Source organism: Rhinolophus ferrumequinum, chromosome 11 (assembly GCF_004115265.2).
Source record: "Rhinolophus ferrumequinum isolate MPI-CBG mRhiFer1 chromosome 11, mRhiFer1_v1.p, whole genome shotgun sequence".
Classification (NCBI taxonomy): Eukaryota; Metazoa; Chordata; class Mammalia; order Chiroptera; family Rhinolophidae; genus Rhinolophus; species Rhinolophus ferrumequinum.
In genome coordinates, this window is record NC_046294.1 from 38,190,647 (window position 1) to 38,203,950 (window position 13,304).

At 47.2% G+C, this 13,304-nt stretch overlaps 1 protein-coding gene across 4 annotated transcripts in view; it reads right to left on the reverse strand.

The window, feature by feature from the left end:
- Nucleotides 1–13,304, reverse strand: part of INSC (INSC spindle orientation adaptor protein) — a 115,672-nt gene that overhangs the window by 76,301 nt on the left and 26,067 nt on the right. For all 4 annotated transcript variants that reach the window (XM_033119100.1, XM_033119098.1, XM_033119097.1 and 1 more), the window contains exon 2: nucleotides 11,373–11,473. In XM_033119100.1, coding sequence (XP_032974991.1) covers nucleotides 11,373–11,428 — 56 coding nt within the window. In that variant the 5' untranslated portion in view covers nucleotides 11,429–11,473. The remainder of the gene's footprint in view (nucleotides 1–11,372; nucleotides 11,474–13,304) is intronic.

Consider the following 13,304-nt stretch of genomic DNA (forward strand, 5'->3'; position numbering starts at 1 on the left):
AGCCAAGACCCCGAAGAGGGAAGAAAGCACCAGGATTCCAATCTGGTGATAATTATAACAGTTGCTAATGTGTTGCGTTCCAGCAATGAGCCAAGCAGTGTTCTAAGCCCCCTCTCTATATTATCGCCTTTAGTGTTCCTGACAACCCTGTGAGAGAGACTATTATTATCCTCCTTTATAGATGAGACTTCTGTTGGGAGAGGTCGCCTGGTGAGCAAGCGGCGGAGCCATTACTCGAACCCAGTCTCTAGAGTGCAGAGTTCTTGTTATCAACTGAACACCGCACAGCCATCGAGAAGCTGTGAGCAGGAGAGTCTAGGCTCACAGGAGATGGCGGGGGGGCGGGGGGGGGGGCTGACTTTGCCTGGGAATATGTACACAAAGGAAATGACATTTGCCCTGGTTCTTAGAGGAGAGGAACTGGCCAGAATGACAAGGGCAAAAGGACTTCCATATGAATGTGAAAAGGCCTTGAGGCCTAAAAATAGTAATACGACAAGAAGTTTCATTGGACTCAAGCATTGAGAGCCTATGAGGGCGTGGTCAGGGAGGGACCTAAAGAGAGTGACAGGGACCAGTGGATCCAAAAACCTGACATGATCAGAAATTTGAATTTAATCCTGAAAACATTTCAGAGCCAAAAAGCCACAACACTGTGCAGAGAGTTACTAGAAAGTGAACCAGGGCAGGGTTAAATACTAGATAGAAGGGTGACCTGTTGGAAGATGATGGTTATAAAACAAAGAGAGGACAGAAGCCCGAACTAAGGCAGTGATGCAGGATAGGAACAAGCAGTGACCTGGGAGGGAGCTGAAAGGAGATGAAAGAGAAGGAGAGGAAGAGATCAAGCTGACCCATGGATTTCTGGTCTGGGTGATGGGTGCTGTCCTGGCTGAGATCGGAAACCCATCGAGGGAGGAGTTAGTTTTCGTTTTGCTTGGTTTCAGGGTGAGGCACTGTGTCAAGTAGGGTACACAAGGCCATAGCAGAAGTAGGGGCCAGGCCCCTTAGAGAGGTTCAATAAATAGGCCCCAAGCTTTCTCAGGGAGCGGACAAGGCCTGGTGAACCCCGCATGCCCCCGCCACAAGCCAGCTATGGTCACGCTGCCGCCACATAATGAGCTGCTCTTCTCAATTTTGGAGTCTACGGACTGTGGCTCATTAAGGTTTGGCCTGTGTTGGCGCTAGCATCCCATAATTGCATAGCTTGCCTGACTCTCTGTCATTAGCTCTCTGGTTCTCTGGGCTCCACCTCTTCTATTGGATTTTCTGATTGTGAAGCAGGACGGCTCTTGCTGTGTGGTGGGGGCTGTCTGCTGCCCCTGCATCTCGCGACTCCCAGTGGTTCAACCATCCTGAGCCGTGAACCTCAAGCTGCCACCCCACTACATATGAAATATTTCCTTCACAAGTACAGACGACCGGTCCGATTACTCACACGGAGGAAGGGAATTGAAAATTGGGGTCAAAGCAGACGGACTGGCAGTGAATCACATTCCCTTCAGGGTAGAAAACCATGAGAGTCAGGAGCCGGTATGGGCTGCAGCCAAGGAGCTGGAGGGGTCAGGGGCCAGGATCAGAGTTGGATTTCCTCTGTCTCCACGGTGAACTAGAATCTGAGCCTGACGCTGTAAAGACTGCCCCCGTGCCTGGTGAGCAGGAAGGACATCCCAGACAGTGAGCAGGGCTCACAGGAGCCGCGCCAGTTCTCAGCAGAGCCCCTGTGAGAAGCAGATACCTACTCCCCAAGTAACCCCATTCCTTCCTCTCTGATGGCAGCGTTCCTGGACATCTGGAAGGAGGTGACCAAACCACAAAATCCGGGCTTTCTGGAGTCTGGCAGATTCCAAACACAAAGCCAGATGTAACCACAATCATCTCCTACCAGGCTACTGGTTGGATGATTTTTTTTAAAGCTGGAATTATCCAGGGTGGAGTTGGTGTAGGAGAAGGGAGTAGCACAGTCTCAGACCAAAGAATTGCAGTATGAAACAACGGGCTTCCTAAAATATTTCTAAAGTCAGAAGGAATTAACTGCCCACACAGGAAGCAAGGAGGGTTATCAACAATAGAGCACCTCTGTGTACCAAGTGCTCTCTCCATCAGCCGTTGATGGTTGGAGATTACCAACCCATTTTACAGTTGTAGAAACTGAGGCTTATAGGCATTACATAACTTGTCCAAAACCTCACTACTAATAGTGATAATAAAGCTAAAATTATTCAGTGCTTATTACATTCTAGGCACTGTGTTAAGGGCTTGATTCAATCTTAATTGCTGACTTAACCTTCAAAGTAATTCCATGAGGCTCACATAACTGAGATTTCGTAGGTTAAGTTACTTGGCCAAGGTCACTCAGTGGACAAGTGAAAAGAAGAATCTAGGCAGTCTGAGACCAGAGCCTTGCTCCTGACCAGTATGCCAGGCTCTTTGATGTCTTCGGCACTTTAGCTGATATTCAAACCCTCAATCCACCGCCAGGGCTCTTTCTACTATGTCCTTATGATCGTTTAGACTACGGCATGTCTAGTCATCTTTCAAACCCTGGCCTCATTTCTTTCTGGGAGAGAACTGGTTATATGTTGTTTAAAATCAAAACAGAACTGCTGACCCACTGGCCCCATCATCACAGACGCCTGACGAGCTTGTACCAGAAGTCCAGTCAGAGCAGGGCAGCCGGGAAGACCACACAAACAGGGTGGGAAGAGACCCCTCTCAGGACTCCAGCTGCAAAGGGGTCTCCCCACTCCCTCACCGGCCTTGCCCTGCCTCTGCCTCTGCTCCTAGATTGCCCCCTTGTTTCATCAAAGCCCATCACTGGGGGAAGGTAACCAGGCCTGACCCTACAGATGCCAAAGAGAAACAAGTTTTCCAGCCCAGCAGACCCACGCCCTGGCCCCTAGCTGCTTAGACCAATTCCTCATCCCCAGCTGATCCTGCTGGCCTGGCATCCAGTGTTTCTGGAAACATCGGGGGTCAACTGTCTATGGAAATCTATGTCTACACCCTTGTTGGCTCATTTTAATCTCTTTTCACTTAGAATGAAATTTATTCCTTCAAAGTTCAGATTTTGGATATCTCTGCCTTACCCTATTCCACCTGCTGTGTGAAGTGGAAAGTTCTCTGTAGAGAAACACTTTGCTATACTAAAAACACTTAGTATTGGCCCCTAAACTTTACTGGATGCCCCAATGTGTCAGGTACTGGGCTAGGTGCTGGGATGACCGAGGGGACATGGGGAGGATATGATCTCTAAGAGGGCAGGGCGTTCTAATGCAGTGACATATTCCATCCACCTGGCCCAGCACCAGGCATATTATAGGCATTCGATAAACATTTACTGAATGAATAAATGAGTGATTGTAAATAAGCAATTATAGCTCACTGTGTGTGCTTCATACGGCATTTGGAGGTAAGTAGAAAGAACTGTGGAGCACAGAAAAAGGAGGCTTAGCCCAAGTTAAGCTCTCTGAGAAAGCTCTCCAGGCCACCACTGAAAGGAGGCCTTCAAGTTCTCCGGCAGAAGCAGCTGAGGGTTTCAGATAGAGGAAAGGACGTGTGCAAAGGAGTGACAGCATGAAACTGTTGAGAAAATGGCAAGTTGCGAAGTATAGTCAGTGGGGTAGAGATGAAGTCAAAAGAAAGGACTTCAAATCATGACGCATGGTGGAAGGCTGAGATTTATGGATTGGTCTGTGTTCTATTCCATCAAAGCAGGGCACCTTATGCTCCCGATAGAACACTTCTCCTGGATCTACCAAGGAGCTTCCATAAAACCTGAACAGGGCATGGCCTCGGATGCTGGAAGGGCCTCTCAAGCTCGTATGTCTTGCAATTTCCATCCCAGCTACAAGGCAAACACTAGACCTCTGTGCATTTCATAGGAAGGAATGAAAAGATTTTGTTTTGGTCAGTGGGATTGCTTTCCCAGCCCTGAGGCACTAAAAGGGGATATTTTTACCAGAAAGAAGAACAGACTATCCAAGACTCACTCACAGATACCTAGGCTATTAGAGCTGCAAGGCTCCTGGGGAAACTTTTGACTCCTCCTAGTCGTCACATGAAGAAACTAAAGCTCAGAAAGGGGAAAAAAGTATCCAACAACACATAGCAGGTTAGTGCAAAGCCAAGGCTGGGAAGGAAGGAAGGAAGAAAAGGAAGGCTGGCCTTTGGCTCCTAGTCCCGGCTCCTCACTGTACTCTGTTCTCCAATGATGAAATTGCAGACTTTTTTTCCCAGTGAATTTAAAACCAAAGACTCAAAATGTTTCTGAATTACTATGCTTTAGATGAAAAAAAAAAAAAAATGTCTCTCCAGCTCTCTGACTCCATCAACCAATTAAATCTTTGGCTTCCACTCAGAAAGAGTATTTAAATTAATGAAGACAAAACTCTAGCTTATCCTTTCCCTCCAAGCAGCAGTTTTCTACCAAAAAGAATGAGAATAGCTTGCTGGAAACAGCGTTTTGGAGAAAGGAACAAAATCCAAGCTATTTAATATCTCACAGTCACCTGAGACTCCTCAGCCGTTTGTCATTCATTCATTCAACAGACATTTATTAAACATTTCTTCATTCAACAACCACTTGTTGAGCTCCCACTGTGTGCATTCTAATCACAGGAGTACGAAGATGAATCAGAAATGAATTTGGCCCTCAGGACATTTATCATTGAGTAGGAAAGATGATATTTACATAAATCACTATTGTACTACCCAGCACCTGGCCCAAAGTAAGTTCTTAGTCCAAAGTAAATCTCATGCGAATGAATAAGTGAATGAATGAAATCGAAATCTATTACAGATCACTGCTAATGAGAACTCCCCTGGGGCCAGGACACAGAGCTTCTAGGACTTATTGGAGGCTGGGTGGAAGAAGGAGCTTAAGAAACATAGCCCGGAGAAGGCAGGGCTCCACAATGGGTGGGAGGGGCCCTGAAAAGCATTTTGACAGCTCTAGTCCCTTCTCTATGCCTCAGTTTCCCCATATTATAATGAAAGGGTGACACAGATGACCTCTGAGGAAAAATCCACTAACAATGTTCTATGCTTCTATGATCCCAGTTCCCAGCACTGTATGAGAATTTAAACCCAATCTCTGTTCTTAAAAATAACTTGTTAAATCCTTGTCCCTCTGTCTTCACAAGGTCACACCCTGTGCTTCTGTGGATTTCTCTTGGGAGACGGGAGAAGGGAGGGAATTTGATTCTAACTCTGACTGGTCTTCCTTTTGGTTTAAACAAGAGGAAAATATCCAATTATCTCATTGACAATTACAGCCTGCACATTTCACCACTGGCACAGACATCAGCCCAGCAGCAGAAAAACAGCCACACACCAAGGGTGCACACATGCAAACCATTATCTACTTGGAGACAGGCTAGCCTGCGACAGTCCCTGCTGGCTTAGGAAAGAAAGCTGGACGGCTCCTCACCGGCAGGCCAGGGGTAACCCAGGAGGCCGCCTGCCACTACCTGCAGCTACACTCAGCCCGGGCTCATCTCAGACTCCAGGCTGAACAGAAACCATGTGAGAATATGATTCACTCACAGTGAGAGGCCCCAAATGAAAGACCCGAGTTGTATACTTGCTACAGATCCAGGCCTGATCAAGGGATAAGCTGGCGAGTTCCATAAGGGAAGGGAACGTGCCCAGTTTATTCATCAAAGTATCGTTAGGTAACACACATCGTACATGATCTGCACTCAATACACATTTGTTGAAGGCTAATGAATAAATGACTACTTGAATAATTGAGTGCATGATTTGTTGGAGTCGTGCCCCCAAAAATATTGTGGAAAAGACCGACTGGATAGAGTCCTGGCCAGCACTCGGGCTCAGGCACCAGCTGGGAATGTGTGCAGACCTCTGCTCCTTATCAGCTCTGTCCTTGGCAAGTCACTTAACCTCCTCCAGGCTCAGTTTCCTCCTGGGCTGAACACTGTATGTGCCGCTCAAGTTCCCTTTTAAGGAAGGACTTGTTGCCTTCAGCTGTTGGGAGTATCATTAGCTAACAGCCTCCAGCTGTCCGGCCCTCCAGATACTGTCTCAGGGCCACCTCACCTCATGTCACGCCCGGCCTAGAGCCCACTCCAGGGACAAATCAAGGTGGGGTGTGAAGGCCCTTGCCACTGGCCAAAGAACAACAACTCTGATTCCAAAGCTGCCACGAGATCACCTGAGGTCATCATCCAGTCTGCATTGCAGCTCACCTTCTCCCTCGGCCCAGGCCTGCTTCCTTCTCTCCCTTCCACAGGTGTTGACCAGAAAGGCACTCCCTAGTAACCAGCTTGAACTCCAAACTCCATCCCAAAGGCCGTTTCCCAGAGAATCCAACCTGTGACCCCTTCATTTGCAAACTAGCGATATTAAGTACACATATGGGCCACCTGAGGACTAAATAAGCTTCTGTGTGTGTAAAAGCACTCAGCTATAGCAAGAGTGAGCCAACTTTGTTATGGGGGTTAGGAAAGGCCAGTCCTTTCATCGTTATCCCTACCCTCACTGGCAGGAACCCAGAGAGAAAATGTCAAGGTGCCCCAGCGTGGTCTGTGGTTCAGAAAAGTAGTGGAAGGAAGGAGGAAAGAAAGAAAGAACGGAGGGAAGGAGGGAAGAAGGGAGGGAGGGAGGGAGGGAGGGAGGGAGGGAGGGAGGGAGGGAGGGAGGAAAGAAGGAAGGAAGGAAAGAAGGAAAGAAAAAGAAAGGAAAGGGTGGGAGAGAAGGAGAGAGGGAGGGAGGGGACATCTGGAACAGCACTGTATGCCCCTCAGACTGGACTGAAACCCACCCAGTAGGAACCGATACATAGAGATACCACAGTTAAAGGAAAGGATTGGGCCATCAGGGCCCCCGCAGAGAAATGAAAGCTGTGCGTGATGGTAGAGAGAGCATGCAGATAGGTACTACATGCTGACCACCACGGCTGACCACCATGTCTAGGTTATAGCACCACCACCACCACCATGCCCAGAGCCCATGGGAGGATTGATGCCCTGGATGCAAAGATGGGAGCGCAGAGGCCCAAGACGAAAACAAAGATCAGCTAGGAGCAGAGCAGTCCCAGTCTCCTGCTCTCCAGAGAGCTGATCTCCTGCCCTTTTCACTCAAGCCAATAAATCCTTGAACCCAGGGAGGTATTTGGAGCTGAGCTTTCAAGTGTTTCCACAACTGCAAGATGGAGAGAGGGTTGGTTACCGTCACCGGGATGGCCTGGTAAAGTGTGAATTGCGTACTGCCTAGTACCCTGGGCCCTAGACCTTGCTTCCTGAACCTCAGCACTTGCATAACCCTTGAAAGCAATGGTCACTGCCTCCCTGTTACAGAAAATAACACCGGTGCTCAGCAAGGCAAAGGAGCAGCCAAGAGCACATGGCTGGTAGGAAGTGGAGATGGAATTGGAGCCCAAGTCCAAACCAAGGCCTATAAGCTTTCAACCACTTAGGCCCACATTAAAGTTTCCAAGAGTAAGGTTTTGTACTTCGGCTTATTTTATTAGTTTTAAATATGAAAGTTTCCCAGGAAATTCAGATGCACTCAGAGTTGAGAGCCCTCTCACACCCCCTCCTAATGCCCAGGCCAGCTCAGCGTGGGATCCCAAGCCCTGGCCTGGGGCCCTGCAGCTCCCCGACCACTACTCTCGTCCAGGAGCCTGCACCTAGAAAACCTTTGGGTGCTATTTCCTCATCAGGGTCTCAGATGCCAAAGGCCTAACCCATCTGATTCACCCAGGCTGCTGGATGACCCCACACAACTTGCCAGTATTTATTTATTTTGTACCTTGAGGTGAACAATGGCACTGCAGAGTGAAATGGAGTTTCAGTGGACTACGACAGAAAGAAGTCAATTATCCAGCATTAATTATTTATCTGGGGACAATAACCATGGTGTTCTTCCCCATGAGAGAAGCCTCTGCAGCTTGGAACAAGGGAGAAGAAGAGGTGGCTGCTATTGTCTGCCTGTAAGTCATCATCAGATTGGACAAATTAATCCCGCTGACATCCTGTAAATACACATGAGCCTTACGCGTGAATGTGGCCCATGCACTGGCCCCAGAACACAGACGATTAATAGGTAGGCACAGGGTTGTATTCCCCCAATGTTCTGGGGAGGTCCTGCAATGCTAGGCTGTGAATATATGAAAGGAAATACCCCCTTCTCTTTGCAGCTCACTCTGCTGTATAAGAACTGGAAGGATGAAGACAATTCTAAACAAACATTTTCTCAGGCTGCTGTGTTTGTGGCTAGCCAGAACTCCTGGAGTCGTGTTAGTCCAGGGTTTTCCTCTCAAGGTATTTGCTGTATAATATCAATTAGAAACCCGATCCTACCTTCAAAGAAAACCATAGTAGTTTCCCCTTATCTGCAGGGATACATTCCAAGACTCCCTGTGGATGCCTGAAACCACGGAGAGCACCAAACCCTAGACATAACTACGTTTTCTCCCTATACATACGGGCTTATGATGAACTTTAATTTCTAAATTAGGCACCGTAAGAGATTAATAATAAATTAGAACAATCATGGCAATATACTGTAATAAAAGTCATATGCAATATCACCCTGGAAATATCTTATTGCGCTGTATTCGCCCTTCTTTTTGTGATGCTGTGAGATGATAAAATGTCTACGTGATGAGAAGAAGTGAGGTGAATGACGTAGGCATTGGGACACAGCGTGAGGCGACTGGTGACCTTCTAACAATATATAACAAGCACTTTACAGGCTTCTCTTTGGCATATTGGAATTGCCAGCAGAACCACTCTTGTGCTTTGGGGCCCTTATTAAATAACACAAAAGTTACTTGTACACAAGCACTGCGACAGTCAATCTGATAACGGGGGCGGCTACTAAGTGACTAATGGGCAGGTAGTGTCTACAGCGTGGAAGTGCTGGACAAAAGGATGACTCATGTCCCAGGCGAGACACAGCAAGGCGGCATAAGATTTAATCATGAGACTCAGAACAGCACACAATTTCAAACTTATGAATTGTTTATTTCTGGAATTTTCCATTTAATATTTTCAGACCTTGGATGACCATGGATAACTGAAATCTAATTTCTAAATCATTTTTGCGTAATTTAATTTCCTTTTATCCTAACTTCTGAGGAAGTTGGGAATGGGGGAGAGAGAGAGAGAGAGAGAGAGAGAGAGAGAGAGAGAGAGAGAGAGAGAGAGAGAGAGAGAGAGAGAGATGGGTGTTTCCCAGAGGCTGAAAGGGTGCCAGGATCTGATCTACCTCAGCCCCATAGTTTCTACTCTGGGACCTACTCTTCACCTGAAGAACATGTTAACCCTGATGCAGCATTTCCTGTGTGCAGGCAGGTGTTGTATACACATCACCTTAAATTCTCACAACAACCCCATGATGTAAGTATACATATCCTCACTTGATAGCTGAAGAAACGAAAGCCCAAGGATACAGCTAATAAGTAACAGAACCAAGAATCAAGTTGAGGCACTCCCAACTCCTAACCAGTCTTAAACTGCCCTGTGATGACAGCTGCCCCACCCTCAGCACAGAATCTGATCTGGCCGTCCCAGGACCCATGAGGTTCTGTGGAGATGTCCCAACGCACAATTGCCAGAGCTGCCACTGCCACTATGTATCTGGCTACATAGGGACAGACTTATGGCCTGGCTGGGACAGGAGCCGGGAAGACTAAGATCTCACTTCATCCGAACCAGTTCCACTTTCTCCTGGTTTAAAATATTAGGTTGCTGTGCATGTCTGCCTGTGATTTCTTATTTTCTCAGTGAGGCCACTTGCCAAGAGGGGTCAGAGGAGGGATTCCTGGACGAATTCGCTAAGATCACCTACATGAAGAGTCACAGGGGACCTCTGACATGCAGCAGGGGCTCAATAAACAATAGCTCCCCCTATGCAGCTCTCACTGCATGACGGACACTTTGCACATATTGACTCATTTAATCCATACACCAACACTATGAAGTAGGTACTATTATCACCCCCATTTTATACATGAGGGAACCAAGCAGCTGATGGGGTTGAAGAACGTGCACAAGGTCACACAGCTAGTGAGAGGTAGAGCCTGGCTTCAAAGCCAGGCAGGCATGTCAAAGCTGAAGATGCTCAGCTCCTAAAAGGCCATCAGCCGTTCCAAGCCAAGTTCCCGTCTCTGAGAACTCACACGGATCCTGACAGGTGTGCCTCTCACAACCTCTCAGCTCTACCTTACACAGACTCGTGGGAAGATATTTGGGCCCAGATAGGACCCCTTATTCTCAGCTTCAGGCTGCGCAGGAAACTCTATATTTCTAACACTGTTCTCAGCCCTCAGTAATACACACGAGCAGGTTTCATACCCTTAACTCTTTTTCGTAACAATGACTGTGGGGGGAACAGATTGATGCCCTCATAGAAGTTAACCTAGTTCTAGCAGACTTTTAGCAAATATTTAATAATTCTTTTCTGATTTTGAAAGCAACACACATTCAAAATTAAAAAAAAAAAGTAATCAAAAACCAAACACACAATATAAAAAGAAATGATATAATGAGTAGAAATCCCCTGTAATTCAGGTGGAAAGTTAAGGATAGAGCAAAAGTAAGCTGTCAGTGATACGTGCAATATATAAAACAAAACAAAGCGACAAAGACTTAACAGTCTTGCAAGGGCTACTTGGATTCTGTAGCCCCATTATAATGTGCCGGGAGGGGAAAAAAAAAAAAAAGCGTAGGCAGAAGCCCTGAGCGCTCAGGTTGCAAAGTTCCTCCGGAGAACAAACCTGCATTAGTATGGCCGCCTCCCCAGTTTGCCCAGGATGGAGGAGTTTCCAAGGATACAGAACTTTCAATGCCCAAATCAGGACAGTCCTGGGTAAATGAGGACGTTTGGTCACCAGAGATTTAGTGCCCTGGTACTTTTACCTTTGGTTCTTGTTCTGGCTTCCAGGACCAGCCAGGTCTCCATACCTTTCAGCTGTGTAAAGGAGACTCTGGGGCCCCCAAGTCTCTCCTTTTTCTCATCTCATCATCTGGGCTTCACCTTCCGCTCAGTGTATTCCTTCCTTACCCTTCCAGACCCCTACTGCCCAACTCAGGGCAACAAGTATTTCCCAAGGATCCTCTCTGTGCTCAGCTCTCTCCCTGGGAGAAAGAGAAGACACCTAAGCATAGACTGACCCAAGAGGCTCAAAGGGAAAATTCACTAACCCCAAGGGCCCTCCTTCTCCAGTGACTCCAACTTCCTGGCCTAGGTGGAATCAGGAAGTTCCTCTGGGCCCCCTATCTTAGCAGCACACCCCACTCGATCATGGTCTTCATTGTCTGCCTGGATCTTAGACCGCAGCTCCTTGGGAGGTAGGATGTGCCCGATTCACAGGTATGGCCCCGAGAGACAGCTATGTGACTTACCGCTGACCGGGCAGGGGGATGGAGTCCAGGTGGCGACCTCCAGGCAGCGCCATCATGTTGATCCCAATCTGTAGCAAAGCCTGCCCACAGCGGTCGGGGCCCTGGAAAGAGAGGGCAGGATGCAATCAGTGAGGGAGGGCCCAGAGAGAGGAGGCACATTCACTTTCTCTCCTGGGTCCTGGCCACAAGGCAGGTGCGGAGGAAAGACCCCCTCGCCCTCCTCTGCTTTTTGGACCAGTTTACACTCCACTGTACTCACACAAGTGATGCAGCACTAAGCTTTGATCTCGGTTCTAAGTCGCTCGCCCACTACAAACTGTACAATCTTTTATCTCCCATTATCAAATATTTGCCTGACCCTTTTTGCTTTGTAACCAATATTGGAACACACAGACCAGCAAATATTACATGGGAGAAATTTATACTTAAAAAGTGTCTATGGCTTACCTGAAATTCACATTTTACTGAGCATCCTACATTATTTGCTAAATCTGGCTACTCTACCTGCCAATTCCGTACCTATATACCATCGCAGCCCTGGGTTATTCACTGTGATTAAGCTTTGAAAATGTGATTCTGTCATGGACGTGGTGGTTGCTTCCCCAAAGCCATTCCACTTCAAATGACGTAAATTCACCCAAACTGCCAGTAATTAGTTCAGGAATAGGCAGGTGACTCAATTCGTACCAATGAGCCATGACAGAATTGCTTCCAGAAAAAATGTTGTTTCTCCCGTGAGCCACAAGGTGAGACAGGATGTCTCCCATGGGACCTGAACAAGGACGCTCATCACTTCATTACTGCTAGACACGATCTTGCAACCAGGCAAGGAACGAGCTGGAGAAAAGAAAACTGGGTCCTTGATCACCGAACCACTGAATCAACCAACCATGGAGGGGCCCACCTGTTGGCTTCCTATTATGTAAGATAATGAAGTTCTTGTTGTTCAAGTGAGGATTTGGGTTCTGTACAGACAGAAGCAGCCTAACTGGTAAAGGTGAACCAAGTTCCAGGGGCTCCAATCCCAGCACTGAGGACCTACCTGGCTTGCCTGTGTTTCACAGGTTGGATCAAGACAATAGCATCCTTCCTCCTCCATAAAAGCAGCAGCCCACCTGTTTGTCTCCTCCTGCCTGCCTTGCCCCGTCCCCATTTCTCTAGGCCAACTCCTTCTTCAAGCCAATAAAGAAGCCCTCCCTGAGGAAAATAGAGATTCTGTCACCATTGCCTGGGTAAAGTAATAAAAGACAGGGTTGGCTGTCACCTGGCATGCTCTGAGCTGGAAGACAGCAGGTTTCAAGACATTCAGAGAAAACACCAGTATGAACTTGTGGAAAGATACAGTGGGGAAGAATGAGATAAGCCTAATAAAATTAAACCCTTACTCTGTGATTACAAGTGACCCTTATGAGAAAAGAACGTAGGAGGACTTTAATTAATAGTGATGTGGCTGGACATAAAGTACCCCTTATGATGCTTGGAATGAAAAACTAAATGCGTCAATCTGAAAAGGATGGGGAGGCAGGAGCCCAGAATAAACTATGGCTTTCGATAATACCAGAGACTCATTGCCACTTTCATTGTCTGTGGGCCCCTCTAGACTGTGAGTCCCTTGAGGGCAAGAACCACTTGTGTTCCTGGCACCAAGTGAAGAGCCGGACACTTAGCAAGCACTCTGTGTGCCTGTTGAAAAGATAAGTGGAATGAATTTTTAATACCTTTATGTGGAGCCTTAACTTTTCATCTGTAACTGAGACTAATAACTACTTTACAGAACTTTGTAACAATGACATGAGATAAGGAATATGGAAGTGTCAAGCCAGGATGAGAGCTAAATAAATAAAAGCTGTTATTATTATTATTATGTCCTCAGAGTCTGCTGTATGTGCAGCCCCGTGATCAGATAAAGGAGATGCAGAAAATAAGATAAAG